The sequence below is a fragment of the Aspergillus heteromorphus genome (genome assembly GCF_003184545.1).
Source record: "Aspergillus heteromorphus CBS 117.55 chromosome Unknown BO70scaffold_35, whole genome shotgun sequence".
Lineage (NCBI taxonomy): Eukaryota > Fungi > Ascomycota > Eurotiomycetes > Eurotiales > Aspergillaceae > Aspergillus > Aspergillus heteromorphus.
The window spans coordinates 136053-151629 of NW_020290440.1; the positions used below are offsets into that span (position 1 = coordinate 136053).

The window sequence follows — 15577 nt, forward strand, 5'->3', positions numbered from 1 at the left end:
CGCGTCCACAGCAAGAAGCCAGATATTTACAGCGCGAGATTCTCACAACACAAATAAGGCAGGCGCGCGCTCTGAACGCACGTGATCTGCGGCGAATCACTCACTATTATTACTCACACTGTAGCACTGTAGCACTGTAGTACTGTACTGTATAGTACTATAGTACTCTCCACCGCAGACCAGAGCCGTCCTGGATAAAATTATCTAGTTTTGGATTGATTTATTAACCACTGCACTTGGTCATAACATAACCTCTAACTAGTTATCCCTCTGACAATAAGGGTGATATTTGATTACTATATATTAACATCATCTCCAGGGAGAAGGCGCTACTATACAGGTTCAAGTTGAACAGGGTGTGTGTTGAAGAAAAACCTGAGAAGTATACTAGATAGCCTGTATGTGTTTGTGTGGAGTACCTAGGACGTGGAGCGGAGAAAAGCAAGCAAGTGGTTGATCAAATTACTAATTATAATTATAGTTATAATTATGCCAGTGAGTGAGTGAGTGAGTATCACGGTGTCTGTCCTGTTATATATACACTACTTACACTTAACTATACTTGCTGTGTGTAAACTTCAAGTTCTTGAAGGGGCTGGAGCTGGAACTAGAGCTACTCAACTATATTAACATCCACATCCACATCCACGTGGATCTAACCTGCGATCCTTATAACAAGGATCACAAGTGTAATAATGGATAATGGGGTGGGATAGGATAAGATAAGAAATAACTGCATTGAAACTGCTGACTACTAACAAAACCATCTATGGTAGGTAGTAAGTAGGTAGGTAAGGTAGGTAGGTAGGTAGAAGTAAATCATCTCCACTATATGGTATCATCATGTCACCATGTTAATCCTCCGCTACACGCTACACGCTACACATACGCATACGCATACGCAAAGTAAAATTAGAGAAAAGAGGTGATCAGAAACATCAACAGCAACAACAGCAATAACATCAACAATAACGATAGCAATAGCGGTAACAAGGTACTGTACATAATCATTTACCTGGTAGGAAGGAAGGGGCCCGTCTGTCCGTCTGTCTGTGCGTCCGTCCGTCCGTCCAATTTACCAGCCAGCCAGCCAACCAGGGAAGAAAAAGGGAAATTTGGGGGTGGGGGAAGCTGGAAACATGCTCAACTGATCCAGCGCACGGTATCCAGATGTGAACGAGGAGGGATAGGTGTGTAAAAAAAAAGAACTATATTCTCTGCTCGAAATTATAGCATAGCATAGGAGTGAGTATTGAGAGAGTATGAGTATGAGTGAGAACGCGGGAGAAATTTTAACTTCATCATCTCATTTATTGCGTCGAAGCCTCCAGCGCACCGTCCTTTCTCATCATCGTGGCGGGGTCCCAGACGGGGTCGACCAGGTTCGTTAGGCTGGCGCTGTTCTCGCAGGTCTGTCTTCCGCTGAGGGGACCGGGGGCGGGAACCTTGGGGGACTGGCCCTCGGCGGCGGCGGCGGCGGAGGACTCCTTGAGCGCGGTGAGGAGGGTCTTGATGGATTCGGGGGTCAGGTCCTCGTAGTAGTCGTCGTTGATCTGGACCATGGGGGCGTTGACGCAGGCGCCGAGGCATTCGACCTCGACGAAGGTGAAGAGGCCGTCCTTGGTCGTGTGGCCCGGGGTGATGCCGAGGTGTTCTGTGATGGCTTCGACGATCTTGGTGCTGCCGCAGCCGCCGAGTTGGCAGGGTGTCTGGGGTTTGGTTCTGTTAGTGGTGTACCGTTGGGTGTACAGATTGAGTGTACGGGCTGGGAGGGATGAGGTGAGATATAGTGTGGAGGGGAGGGCGTTCATACCGTCGTGCAGAGCTGGACGAAGTACTTGCCCACGGGCTCGCGGTTGTACATGGTATAGAAGGTCGCGACTTCGTAGACACGCATGGGGGGCATCTCGAGGAGACGGGCGACCTCGTTCATGACGCTGATGCTGGTGTAGCCGTGCTGGCGCTGGCCGACGTCCAGGACGGGCATGACGGCGCCCTTCTTGTACTGGGGAGGGTAGCGCTTGAGGATCTCATCGATGAGTTTGAGGTTCTGCTCGGAGAACTTGAAGGGGACGGTCGGGTTGTTGTCGGGCTTGTTGCGGTGCTGGAAGGCCAGTGGTCAGCGATTATGTCTCTCCCGCGACGATTCCACTTCCCCCAGCAGTCAATCGAAGAGCGAGGACATATCCGGGCCACCCGAATAGCCCATGATGCCTTCGGGGGGTTCTGAACGTACCACGGCAAGGGAGTCGCTGCAACGTTGCGGAGCGGCCGAGAAGGGTCTGTACTGGGTCTGGGTCTTGGGGAGGCTCTGGAAAAGCTGGCGGGCAGTCCGCGGGACGGCAGGAAAGAATTTGGAAGCCATTGCCGGCGGCGGAGAGGGAATCTGGGGGGATTGGGGGTCGGGGGGGGGGAGTTCGATCTGATGGGATTGAAGGTGAACGATCGACTTGGACTCGAAGAGGCGTTTTGCGGGAGCTGCGGCTGACCAATCAGCGCCGACAGATTACTCCCGCCTTGTGCCAATGAACGATTTCGCCGAACCTCAACTACCACTTCTACTGTCCAGATTTCCAGATTTCCAGATTTCCAATCCAATTGAATATCGATTCTGACTGCCATAATTAAGTCATAGCTGAACTAACATAGCCCCCTCCGCCGCTCAACTCCAGCAAAAACCATCATGACCCATCCCAGCCAACCCAGCAGCACCAGCACAGCACCAGCAACCCCCCCAATCCGAATGAAAATCACACATCCTCCATCTTATAAACCTCATACGCCACCTCCTCATACGGATGAGCCTCCACCAGCGCCTGCACAGCCATGCCCATAACCTCCCTCCCAAGACACATCACCTCGACCCTGATCTCCTGGACCGTCTCCACCGTCCCGACCACCCCAATAGCCGGGTTCGCGCCCTCCGACGGCAGAAATTGTCCCTGTCCGGGCGTCTGGAAACAGCACTTTGTGTACTTGCCGCCGGGGAAGGTGCCGGCGCCGCAGGCGAAGACGGCGTCTTTGCAGGCTTCGAGGTGCGAGGTGGGGACGAAGAAGATGAGTTTGTAGCGGGTGGGGAGGGGGAGGGGGAGGGGGGAGGTGGACATCGTTGCAGTTTGGAGTGTTTTTTGGAGGTTGGGGATAGTATGGGGGATGAAGTGTGTGGTTGTTGGGAGGGTGAGGCGCGTAGATAGTAAGGTTGAGCTTGAGATTGGGAGAGGCGTGGAGAGCGGGGGGTTGGATATTACTAATACTGATGATGATAGTGCTCGGGATAGCTTGTAGTTGTAGTTGGCGGAGAGGGAGAGGCGGCACGGCGGCGGGATGGTCGCGCGGGTGATGCAGCAGCTCAAAGTCAATGGAGACATGCGCAGGGGCATTATGTTTTCCTGTGTGTGTTTCTTCAAGTTGCTACTACTAGTATTAAGTTGCTGGGTTTGGGCGCCACCGTGTCACAGTCGACGCAGATACGAGCTTCTTAGTAAGATGATAGCTGTTATTAACAGCGTTATATATAGTTAGCCGGGCCATCACATCAACACAACACAGTAGTATCTATCCTACGCACTCAAAACGTCTCTCTACCCAAACAGAAACTTTCAAAGTGATCATTATTTTCAATAGCAGTATCTATACAATCATCTACTCATCACGCATTAACCGCCCCCAACTACCTAGGTATCATACAAAGCCAATCCAACGCAACCCAACGCAATTACACCAACTCGGCAAACTTGAGCACATGGGCATCAATACTCTCGAACAACTCCTTCTTCCTCTCCTCGCCAATCCAGCTCTCACTGACACTGTTCACGGCAATCGTCCTCCACTCATCGACACTCAACGCAAACGCCTCATGCACAGCGCAGTAGTTATCCAGAATATACCCACCGAAGTATGCGGGATCGTCACTGTTGATGGAGAACTTGACGCCAGCATCCAGGAAAGTGCGAATGGGGACCTCGGCGACGGACTTGACGCACTTGAGCTGGACGTTGGACAAGGGACAGACGGTGAGGAGGATACCCTCGTCGACGATGCGCTGCATGAGGACGGGGTCCTCGACGAGACGAATGCCGTGATCGATGCGGGTGGCGCCCAGCTCCAGGGCGACGCTGATGTGGGTGGGATCGCCCTCCTCGCCGGCGTGGGCGGTGAGACGGACGCCGCGCTGGGCGGCGGAGGCATAGATGTCGCGGTACATGTCCTTGGGGGGGCCGACCTCGGTGGAGGACCAGCCCAGGCCGTGGATGACGTCCGATTCGAAGTGGCGGCTATCGAGGATATCCTGGTAGGTCTTCTCGGCGGACGCGACGGGCAGGTGGCGGACGAAGCAGAGGATGAGCCGGGTGGAGAGGCCGAGCTCGGCCTCGGCGCGCTTGCAGCCGGCGACGAAGCCGGCGACGATGGTCTCGTAGGGGATGCCGCGGTCTTGGTGCACCTGGGGGTCGAAGAAGACTTCGGCGTGGTGGACGCCGTCGGCGTGCGCCTTTTGGAAATAGGCCCACGCCAGGTCGGCGAAGTCGGATTCCTGGTTCAGCACCGACATGCCGATGAAGTAGAAGTGGAGGAAGTCGTCCAGCGAGGTGAAGTTGCCGTAACGCGCCGTGAGCGTTTCAATCGACTCGTAGGCTGGGTTGGTCGCGGCGTCCGGGAGCTGCACTTGGTTTTTGGCAGCCAGCGAGAAGATCAGCTCCGGTGTCAGGCAGCCTTCCAGGTGCACGTGGTGTTCGCACTTGGGAAGGCCGCGGAGGAAGTCATGCCAGGTGGATTGACACATTGTGTGGATGGACTGGCAGGAAAGAGGGAGGATGTGTAAAGAGGACTGGACTGTGAAGGGTAACTGTAGGGGGTATCTCGGAAGCAAAGCAAAGTGAGTGGAAGAAGTCAACAGTAGCGAACGTGGACGAAGCAGTATCTAAATAAGTAGCGACGGAGGTGTCACGAGCAGCAGCAGCAGCAGCAAAGAAGCATCCGAATGCAGATGATGGTCCGAGAGTGGAGAGGAATTGACTCAGATGCAGGGCATGGCCACCATACAATTCGCCATGTCCTGGAGGCTAGCCAGTCTTAAGACTCCAACGGGCAGCCAGTGGAGAGCCACACGCCCTGGGGCGCCCCACTCCCGGCGGCTTCTTCAGGCATCGCCCGATAAGCTTGTTTTTTTTTTTTTTTTTTTTCGCGCGCAGAAATTGGCGCTGAGCCAGTCGGAGGAGGCCGATGCGGTGCCGGAGGACGGAGACTTGCTGGGAGGATGCGGGTGAGATAAGATGAAGCTGGCCGCACTTCTTACTATTATTATTATACTAACTAGTAGTAGTGTCCAGTAGTACGGAGTACAGAGTAGTATCTAGTAGACAATAAGAATAACTAAAATTATAGGAAAGATTTTTCTCGAATCTTTTAGGCTCGGGGCAGCCGTTGGGACCCAAACTCTATGCCATACCAGAGTCCCAGCCAGCCCGCCCCCTATTACTGCTCGTATTAGATAATACCCATGAAGAAATGGAAGCACAGTGCAATGTTCTAATCATTCAAATTCGTAACCGATCTTTTATACCATCTATCCAGCACAAAAGCAACCCAAGCTATATAGAAAATAATGCGATGTGCGAAGTCTAGTGCGTCCCCGATCATCAAATCTAGACCCGCAGTTCAGCCCCAGCCGCCTTGCGCAGCCGGTTCATGACAGCGGCGGCCAAATCACCCTGGTTATCAGGGATGCCCTCTACATAGATAACGTCGACCTCCATATCATCCATAGCGCGAAGGGCGGAGAACAAGCCCTGGGCGATAGCCTTCACATCGGAGCCGAGGAAGCAGTCGAAGGCCTCCTTGGCGGCGACGGATCCCTTGACCCTGTCTTTCACGGGGACAGAAAACCCCACCAGCTCGTCCACCAGGGACGGGATGGTCTTCAGGGTCTGCTGGATCTCGTCCTCGGGGAGGAGACCTAGACCCCGCCTCCAGTTCCGCGTGCGCACCATGCCGACCATGTGCGCGCCCACGGCCGTGTCTTCCAGGTCCTTGCGGATGTGCTTCATGACGGATTGCTCGTTCGAGCCGGCTTCGAAGAGCACCACGCGCGCCTTGGGCGAGTAGTGTCGGTATTTCATCCCGGGCGCCCGCGGGATCTCCTTCACGTCGAGCGTGCCGTCGTGGTAGCCGAGCACCACGTTCTCCCACCCGGGACACTCCCGGATCTCTTCGATGCCGATCCCGCCCGGTCGAAGGACTGCCGGGGGGTTGGATAGTCCGTCGACCACGGTGCTTTCCACGCCCACGCCGCAGGACCCGCCGTCTAGGATCAGCTCGATGCGACCCTCCAGGTCGTGGTATACGTGCTCCGCTGCGGTGGGGGAGGGCTTGGTGGATGCGTTGGCGGAGGGAGCCGCCAGGGGCCGGTCGGCGACGTGGATCAGCAGGCGTGCGAGGGGTGACGAGGGCATGCGCGCGCCGAATGTGGTGAGCTTCGAGGTGACCTCCTTCGCGAGGGGAGAGCCGGAGGGGTTGTGGAGGAGGATGGTGAGGGGGCCGGGCCAGAAGCGCGAGATCAGGGGTTCGTAGATGGAGGGGATGCCGTTCGTAGCGGTCTTGGTGACGCGGGTTGGGCTCTCCTGCACGGGGTTGAGGAGGCGCTCCAACATCTGCAGCGAATCGACGTGGATGATCAACGGGTTGTCGGACGGCCGCTGCTTCGCCTTGTAGATCCCTTGCACGGCATCACTGCGCGTGGCATCTGCCCCCAGACCGTACACCGTCTCTGTAGGAAAGGCGACGGGGATGTCGCTGGTGCGGAGGAGATGGGCGGCTTCCTCGATGGCGACGGATTCGGGGGTCTTGTTGTCGCGCTCGCTGGTCCACCACTCCGCGAGGGATCGATCCCCGGGGCCTTCCTTGTTGAGTCGGCGGACGGACACGATACGGGTGGACGCGTTGGGCGTCATGGTGGTGGAGGAAGCGAAGAACCTGGCAAAGCTGCGCGGGAGACCGCCAGCGACGAGGCGGGAGAAGAGCAAAACCAGCTTGACTGATGGGGAGAAAGATCGCGGGGTGCGCAGCCGGTGAGTCAGGCAGGGAAAATTGTTCGCGGTGGTGGGGGGAGGGCAGGTCGAGTCGAGTCTATTCGCTCATCGACCAGGGCAGCTCCGGGAGTCTCCTGTCAGTCTCGTCGAGTACTCCACCAGTCTTGTCCGACCCGCGCGATTGCAGCCGGAGACAATTGTGATTTCAAGAATATTTGGATGGTTGCGAAGATCGCCTCGAAAATCTTCGTGATGACGTCGGTTGGCGGTGACTAAGCAGGGGCAGTCCAGATCTTGTTTTGGCCATGATCCGATGGCATGGGAGTGCGACTGTCGAGTTCTGTCATTTTATCTGATATAAATTACTGTGTATATCTACTAACACAGTAGAGGTATGCACAAAACTATCCAAGAGATGGTCATGGTGGAAACCAGGGTCCCTGCCAAGAGCACTGGATCTACTCTATGTCATAGTCGAGGGGGATAAATACCCTGTCCATCTTATTTCTTCTTCAAGCAATACAGCGCTGTACTACTTACTTTTGCACACAGGCAGATTCCAGGTTGCATTGCCAATCAACCCAACCACAGCCGGGTCCAGGGTATCACCAATCAGTATCTATATCTATCATGGACAAACATCCAATTAAAGAATTCCAGAACACTATTTCTTCTTCCCTCCCTTCCCTCCCTTCCCTCCCCGATTGCCACCCCCACCCCACCACCACCACCACCCTTGCCCTTGCCCTTGTCACCTCCACTGGTCGCCGCTCCGCCCATGATGCGGACCTTGCCAACGGGCACAGTGTTGATGACCTCCGTATCCTTCCACCCCTTGAGCAAGTCTCCTTCCTGGGCGCGGAGCTTCTCCGCCGCCGCACGGTCAATCCCAGCGTCTTCGGCGTGCTCCTTCTTGACCTTACCGGTGGTCGTCTCCGCAACCCACCGCCCTATAATCTCCTTGACAGCCTTGCCCTTCTTCACCGCGCCGGGCTGCAGCTTGGTTCGGTACTTGTACCGGCCCAGGGCGGCCCACGGAGCACATACGGGGATGGCAGCAAGGATCTCATCGTCGACGTGAGGAGTGCCGATCAGCGCGGGGATCCATTCCATGTCCGCTGCCTCTGCGGCGACGGTGTCTTCGTCCTCATCGGCACCGCCTTCTTCAAAGAGAGCCTGACGTTTACGCTCCGCTTCCGCGGCACGTTCATGCTGGGCGCGACGGCGTTTCTTCTGCTCCTCGGCCTCTTTTTGGCGGTTGACCTTGGCCTCAGCCTCTGCGGCAGCCTTTTCAGCTTTGGCGCTCTTGGCGCCCAGCAAACGCAGAGCCAATTCACGGTCCTCATCGTCCTGGTCCGCATACTTGGCTGCTGCCTTCTTTGCCTTGGCCTTCTTGCCCCGAGTAGGAGGGATCACCTGCCTGGTGTTGGTTGATTTAGTCCCGTTCCCGTGGGTTGCGAGTAATTGACTCTCCTCGGATTCTTTGGATTCCTTGGCACCAGAATCCGGCGTGTCGATGGGCTTTCCTTTTCTGAGCTGACGTCTTTCTTTGGGAGACAGCTGTCGCTTATCCTGAGGTTGTGAGGCCGTGCCCTCTTCATCATTCGCTTCATCTGCTACCGTCTGGGTTGTTTCTGTCTCCTCGTGGTCACCATCCGGCGATTCTGGCTCTTCGTCGTTTTCATCGTCTGGTTCATCCTGGGGTTCATCCAGTCTCTGAACAGGCTCAGATGACCCGCGTTGCAACGGGTTCCTGGCTGGAACAGTGATATCATTTTCAACCTCCTCAGATTCCGCGCTCTGCTTTTTTTCTTGGGCTTCAACCGGGCTCTCAGGCTCGGCATCCGTCTTCTGCTCGACAGGCTGCTTCTCCTCGACCTCATTTCCGGGCTCAGCTGCCCCCGCAGACACATCCGCGGCCACAGGCTCCTCGAATCGGAGGGTCTTGTGGTTTCGGAGACTTTCCTTACTGACCTGGAACATCACCGCAAATCCCAGGACAAGCTGTGAAGGGGCCAAGAAATTCTTCTCGCCCTTGACATTGAACTCGCCGGTGGGGAGAAGGCCGCCCGTCGTAGTCTTGGTGACCTGGTTTGCGTTGACCCAGTATGCTGACATGACGGCCTTGGAGTCCCAAGCGCTGGACGTGGCAACACAGAGGTTACCAGCCTGTGAGAGAGTACTAGGAGGGATGGGTGCGTTGGCCGAGCTCGCTCGGTTCTTCACGATCATAGGCGTAGCGCCTTCTAGATCCGCATGCACGAAGATGTCACCTGGCTTCAGATAACGGCGGTAGAGGGTCTCGCTCTGCATAGCGTCGCGGCCACTGAGAAAGTTAGACGGGATCAGAACATATAAGAAGAGAACAGCACACATACCCTAGCACCAGGTATCCCTCCGACGAAATAAAGAAGAGGAACTTCTCGAACCAGAAAAGCTTCCTAGCAGGCCGAAGAACCTGCTTCTCCTGCTTCAGATTCTTCTTCAAATCCTCTGTCACTTTCTTCTCGTGGCTCTTGAGCGCCTTGGTCGAGGACTGCGTGGTTCTCTGCTCTTTGACAGCAGCCACCTTCTTCTGTTCGTAGTACTGCGTCGCATTAGCCCAAGGCGACAGCCCAAGATCAATATCAACAGTCAGCGCCTTCGACTCCCGCTGAGCCTGTTTCTCAGCTTCCTCCTCCTCGTCCTCCGACGCCGACTCATCATCCGAAAACAGCGCATCGCCCTCATCCTGCTCTTCACCCGCCTCTCCCAGAACCAGTGTTATAGTATTCTCGTGAAGCTTCAACGGCAACTTAATCACACTGGCCACGGGGTTCCCCCGGCCCTGCTCCATCTCAATCAGCCGGGCGATTTCCACCCAATCCATCCCCTGCGCAATCAGCCCATTAACGGCATCCATGGCCTCCTTCACCCGGTAGACATTGTCCTCAATGGCGCCCGCCTTGCGAATATGCAACTCCTGGGCATCTTTCAGGGCACCGATGCGCTTGGAATGCTCCTGTCTGACCGCATCGAGCTTCTTCTTCGCGGCCTCCTCGCGCTCCGTAAGCCGGGACTCTAGCTTCTGCGTCTCGATCGACGAGTAATACTCATCCACCGTAGCGTTGAAGGACTCGAACTCCAGGATCGTCACGCCCGGTTTCCCCTCAAACTGACGGGGCTTGAAGGGGTGGAAATCCTCATAAAGCGCCTTCTTCGCATCCTCCTTCCCCTCGGCCGACGCCACAGATCGAGCATCCTCCTTGGCAACAATATACCCGGGATGATTCTTCACAACAGACAACTTGGTATTCTCCGTCCTCGCCTCCTCCAACACCGCCACCACCTCCTGCAAGAGCGCCTCATCCCCCAAGACCCGGTCAAGCGGAGTCGCGGGATCAAACTCTTTCACGGCAAACGCATGATCCAGCAAGAGCGGCGGATACTCGGGAAAACCCTGCGACAGAGCCTTCCTCAGCACATCGACATTCCTCTTCTTGGACTTCTTCGGCGCGCCGTCCTCCTTCGCAAACAGGGCCTTCGCCTTCTCCACCGTCTCCCTCACCCGCTCGAGCGTGATATCAGGGATACCATGGTAATTCTGCTTATTGGTCACCGTGTAGGGCAAGCCAACGCGGGTCTCCTCCTGGCCGTCCTCGCCGGCGGGGACCTGCCGGAACAGCGCGAGGATGTTGTATTCGCGGTCGGTGAGGATGATGTTTCCGCCGGCGAAGAACTCGAGGAACAGGTGGTAGACGCCATCGCTGAAGGAGAAGTCGATGATGCGGTCGGTGCCGATCTGGGCGACGGAGGTGATACGGCGGGATTTGAGGAATTTGCGCAGGCGCGTCACGAATGGCGAGGGGGTGGTCGCTGTGGCGCGCGAGTATTGCGTGACATGGCAGCGGAAGCCCGAGTCGATGACCAGTTGCTTGCGGTGGTCGGGTTTGGCGAGTTTGAAGAGGAAGACTCGCTGTTGAGCAATGAAGAAGTCTAATTAGCTGGAGGGTGACGGCTGGGATGGCGACAGGAGCGACATACGGAGGAGAGGTCGTAGATGTTCGAAACTCGCAGGTTGACTAACTGCGAGGCGAGTTCCTGGGAGATGACCTGGCATGATTGAGTGAGTGAGTGAGTGGGCGGCGAGGGGGGACGGCGCAGGCGACAAACCTTGACATCCAAGGATGAGAATCTCTGTTTCATCTTCTAAATGGGTGTCTCTCTCTCTCTCTTGTCCTGCAGGGAAGCGAGTATGTTACGCAGGAGTCGTGGCGGTGGCTCAAGAGTTTTGCAACTGTCGGGGCGTGACGTATGCGGGGCGGTTTTCTGCCTGCCGATGCGTTGCTTTTCCATCGTGATCCATCGCTTTCACCCCCCCCCCCCGACTCTGCACGAAGGAGCTTATCTCCCCTTGCACTACGATGCTGGGCGAGTCTCTGCATACCGCGGAATACCCTCGCTATATCTCTACCTTCACATGGCCAAATCTTCATACGAACATCCCCACGGACACCCCCTCACCACCGACTTTTAACAGCACAATATTCTCGCTTTGAAACAGCAAGGAGGATATCTATGGGTACCTCGAGCCTCTGCAACCCCAATACAGGGCCAATAATGTTGTAAAAGAGAAGGGGTACAAGAGAAAAAAAAAAGACATAATTAAACCGTGAACAATGCGCACAATACCACGCCAGGACCAGCCAGATAAGACAACAAGACATGTAGGTAATGGACAGAAAGAAAGAAAAGAATCGCCTCAATGGAAATGGGAACCCGTCAACGTTGATCCACAGACAACCGCCCCATTTACATCTGGCGCAAGCCCTCGGCCAGACGCCGCTTGCCAAGCTCCCAGGCATTGAGCAGACCCTGTTCGGTCAAGTCGATGCTCTTGAGGTTGGGCGCATCGGGGGCGGGGGCGCGGCTCACGCGCGAGGCGATCAGCACGGGGTCGGTCTCGAGGATGATGCCGTCGTCGATGAGCTCGTCGATGGCCAGGGCGACCAGGTCGTAGTTCTCGACGATGGTGCGCTTGTCGGTGGCGCCCCTAGACGGAGAGAAGTTGGTTAGCAAACGGACTGGGGTAATCGGGGACCAGGGGATGGGGAAGGGGGGGAGGGGCGTACTTGAAGAGGATTCCCAGGGCATCCCGTAGCGACAGGACAACGTTGTAGAGCAGCACTTCGTTCTCGTCGGCGCTTCCCACCACATACAGCATCACGTCGCTCTCCATCTTGAAGACGACTATCCGGTTGTCGTACAGGATGACATCGCTGGTCTGCTTGTTGGTCTTCTCGAGGAGACCCTGCTCGAAGGCCTTCTGGTCTTTCAGGGTGGGATACGGGTTCGCTCCGGGGTAATCGGTCGAGTTGGGGGCAGCACCGGCCGGGGGGTGAGGAGGCGAGTAGTACTTGGTGAAGATGCGAGAGCCATCGTCGGCCGACATCAACAGGACGGCATTGACGGAGAAGAGGGAGAGAGAGCCGGTCATGGTGGGCAATTGGGTTCTGGTAACGTGGTGACTGGTAACTGACAGCTCCGGGGGTCCATTCGGGGCTCCAACTATTTACCGTCAACCTGGCCGCAATCCGGCCGCCGCTGGAACGTTGTTCCGGACTATACCACCCACCCCAAAAAATTCATTACGATACGTTTACTTTCTTTATTTAGGTTCATATATTAACGGAACGAATATCATCAGAAAATCATGAGCGAGCAAGTATGTATTTACTACCTCTATAGTACAGGTTTCTAAAACAGATCATTAACGACAAATATCACAAGACAATTTCACTCTGTGAACGGCGGATATAAACCATATGTATGTTCATCAAGGAAGGAGGGGCATAAGCAGATAAGCAAGGATCGTCGCGTCCAGGAATATGACATTCCCTGTTGAGGGTGAAAGGAGTGTCCAAGCAATACCCATGGCTGGCATCATAAAGTTTCAAAAGGATGTGGTCGTCTATCACGTTTCCAAAAAAATAAAATAAAAAATAAAACATAGGGGTTTCAATAAAATGGACGCGAAAAGTGCCAGATGCTCAAAAGTGCATTCTGGGCCATTATCGGCTCAACACCATGGTGATGATCAACACCGAAGAAGAATGATATAATCCAACCGTAGCGGCCATGGCCCTGTTCGTCGAGGGCAGAGAAGATCATGCGCATTAACTGCGAATAACACAAGGAGCAGAGTATTGATTTCCCTGGAAGGCGGAGGAGAGAGTATCCCCAATTATCCCGAGGCGATGGCGCTCAGATGGGAGACTGGCCGGCCTCAGTGGGGTTGGGACGGTTAAACCACGAAATCCAGCTTCCACGGTTCGCCTTCTTGCGAGCGGCGTCCTCTTCCTCGGCCGCTCGGGTTTCGCTGACAAGCCGCAGAGGGCGCAATTTATTCTGGGTCATCACGGCTCCAGTGTAGTTGGTCATGCCGGTGCTGGAGCGAGGGGAGTTCGAGGTCGCACCCGTAGATGCCGTATCGCCAGCCGGGTCGCTCGTCACACTGTCTGAGCTGCTCAAGCGGCTGTGCTCCAACTGGCTAGAGAGAGACGGGGCACGGCCACCGGTGCTCATGCTCGACATGATGCTCGCCCCAGAGAATGCGCTTTGGCGGTTGCCAGGTCCCATGAGAGTAGGGCTGATAGGCCCACCCGAGTTGCGTCCCCGATACATCTGCCCGACGACAGAGGCGGCTCCGGGATCGGTCTGCTCGGACCTTGTCCGACGGTGACCGCGGATTGACTGAGCACGAAGGGGAATGCTGGGGGCTGTCTCCGGGTTTTCGTGAGCGGTGGGCATGCTGGTCGGAGGTGGCATATAGCTGGTGGGGCGCGACCGTGGCTGGGCCAAATGAATAGGCCGTGCTGGGATCGGGGCCCCCACGACTGACCGGGCTCTCTGGACGAAGGTTTGCGATGCGGCGTCATCCTTCTCGGGCGGGGTTGGCGGGAGCTCTTTGTTGCTGGCAGCTCCTCTCTTGGATGGGGGGTCGTTTTCATTCTTGTCCAAAATAGTCTCAAACCCGTCGTGCTGCAGGAGCCGGCTGATGATGCGCTCGATGTAAAGGGTGAGGGCCTTGTTCTGGTCCTTCAGGGCCTTGACTTCCAGCTCAAGCTTGCGTGCGTGATCCGTCTCAGCCCTGGCATCGACAGATTCGAGCTCATCGGCCAAGGAGCCCAATCCACTGCCAGCCTCGGTGGCCTCGTCGGCAGTGTCGGGGTGGACTTCGCGCATGAAGTCGCCCTTGGTGAAGTCACCGTTCAGGGTTCTCTCGCTGAGAAGCAACTGGTAGCTCTCGTTGTCCTCCATCAAGCGGGCGTTGGCCATACGGGCTTCCAGAAGCTCCTTCTCCAGCTCGCGCTGTCTGCCACCACCCTTATTCTCCATTTCGACGAGCTTGATCTGAGACTCCGCCAACTCGAGGCGAAGAGACTCGATCAGCTTATCCTTCTGCAGAAGCAGCTTCGAGTTATTCCGTGAAGGGCTCCGCTCAATCTGGGAAGAGGGCGCGAATTGTCCATCGACGTCCGGTGACGCTCGGTTGCGGAAACTGGCTAAAGCAACGTGTTAGCAGCGATCACACCTCGACCGAAGAGAATAAGAAGAAAAGACATCTTCGTACAAGAGCGGTACACACTTTTATCGGCATCGGCGTTTCGCTCCTTCTGGGCCAGGGATTCCTTCAGGCGCTGGATGGTGGCCTGCATCTCTTCCTCCCGACTGGCTTGTTGCTCCTTCTCTTGCAACATGGCGTTCCGCTCGAGTTCATGTGCCTGCTCCAGATCGCGAATCTGGCGGACATGGTCACGGATCTCGCCATTCAGGGCCTCGACCTTACTATCCCTCTCGTGGCTCTGGTCCTCCAGCTTGCCCTGTTCGCTGACCGCTTCGTCGAGCCGCATCTGAAGAACGCCCAGCTGCTTGCGGTATTGCTCGGAGGCGGTCTCAGCCTTCTGCAGCTGCTCCTTGAGGTCGTCGATGAGAGCCGCGTTCTGAGCGCGGGCCTCCTCCTCGGAGGCGTTGGGTGTCACCTTCGGGGCACTGGAGGTGCTTAGGTTGGACCGCCCCGGCTTCCGGGCTGCAGCCCGCGCGGAGACGGGGGTCGAGGCACGGAGGGAGGGGGAGCGAGAGACGCCATTTGTCGACGTACTGGGAGACCGGGAGTGCGGTCGCGATGAGGCCCCGTTGGCCGCATGAGTCTCTGCAGTGGATGATCTGGCGGAATGGCCCGGGGTGCCGGGCTTGCGAGGTGTCGCAGACGACATGTTCACCGACTGTGGAGGAAGCGGTAGGGTTGAGTGTCAGAGATGCAAAGCAACCCAGACAGGGGAACGGGGAAGAAAGGCCTCTGGGGATTAAAACTGCGTCGAAACGGCCGGGAAATTAAGTCGATAAATTTAAGGAACGGACGCCGAGGAGTAGTTGTAGTAGCGGTCAAAACACAGTGGGCACTAGGTAACTATCTCGGGTGGGGGATGGTTTACTTAGTTGGAATGGCTGGCCACGGCTAGCCTCCGGGCAAGCAGAGAAGGATCTCGCCGGCAACACGCAAGGATGGCGGA

At 56.1% G+C, this 15577-nt stretch overlaps 6 protein-coding genes across 6 annotated transcripts; all 6 read right to left on the reverse strand.

The window, feature by feature from the left end:
- Positions 1 to 932: 932 nt before the first annotated feature.
- Positions 933 to 2404, reverse strand: BO70DRAFT_366008 (complex I 24 kDa subunit family protein). The gene is made up of 3 exons (XM_025544216.1): positions 2237 to 2404; positions 1814 to 2104; positions 933 to 1709 (listed from the first exon to the last, which is right to left on the reverse strand). Exons 1-3 carry the CDS (start codon positions 2363 to 2365, stop codon positions 1311 to 1313), a joined length of 819 nt encoding a protein of 272 aa, XP_025395347.1. The 5' UTR covers positions 2366 to 2404; the 3' UTR covers positions 933 to 1310.
- A 188-nt stretch (positions 2405 to 2592) lies between these two features.
- BO70DRAFT_366010 (uncharacterized protein) lies at positions 2593 to 3375 on the reverse strand. The gene has a single exon (XM_025544217.1). It carries the CDS (start codon positions 3366 to 3368, stop codon positions 2751 to 2753), a length of 618 nt encoding a protein of 205 aa, XP_025395348.1. The 5' UTR covers positions 3369 to 3375; the 3' UTR covers positions 2593 to 2750.
- Positions 3376 to 3602: 227 nt separating this feature from the next.
- On the reverse strand, positions 3603 to 5012 carry aah1 (adenosine deaminase). The gene has a single exon (XM_025544218.1). The coding sequence runs from the start codon at positions 4778 to 4780 to the stop codon at positions 3716 to 3718; it is 1065 nt and encodes a 354-aa protein (XP_025395349.1). The 5' UTR covers positions 4781 to 5012; the 3' UTR covers positions 3603 to 3715.
- A 507-nt stretch (positions 5013 to 5519) lies between these two features.
- Positions 5520 to 11325, reverse strand: BO70DRAFT_432689 (uncharacterized protein). Its single transcript, XM_025548345.1, has 5 exons — positions 11178 to 11325; positions 11049 to 11117; positions 9404 to 10980; positions 7748 to 9351; positions 5520 to 7030 (listed from the first exon to the last, which is right to left on the reverse strand). The coding sequence occupies exons 1-5, from the start codon at positions 11208 to 11210 to the stop codon at positions 5643 to 5645; spliced, it is 4671 nt and encodes a 1556-aa protein (XP_025395350.1). The 5' UTR covers positions 11211 to 11325; the 3' UTR covers positions 5520 to 5642.
- An 84-nt stretch (positions 11326 to 11409) lies between these two features.
- Positions 11410 to 12544, reverse strand: BO70DRAFT_366013 (coatomer subunit zeta). The gene is made up of 2 exons (XM_025544219.1): positions 12137 to 12544; positions 11410 to 12057 (listed from the first exon to the last, which is right to left on the reverse strand). Exons 1-2 carry the CDS (start codon positions 12499 to 12501, stop codon positions 11817 to 11819), a joined length of 606 nt encoding a protein of 201 aa, XP_025395351.1. The 5' UTR covers positions 12502 to 12544; the 3' UTR covers positions 11410 to 11816.
- A 597-nt stretch (positions 12545 to 13141) lies between these two features.
- BO70DRAFT_151720 (uncharacterized protein) lies at positions 13142 to 15530 on the reverse strand. Its single transcript, XM_025538214.1, has 2 exons — positions 14653 to 15530; positions 13142 to 14569 (listed from the first exon to the last, which is right to left on the reverse strand). Exons 1-2 carry the CDS (start codon positions 15278 to 15280, stop codon positions 13269 to 13271), a joined length of 1929 nt encoding a protein of 642 aa, XP_025395352.1. The 5' UTR covers positions 15281 to 15530; the 3' UTR covers positions 13142 to 13268.
- Positions 15531 to 15577: the final 47 nt, after the last annotated feature.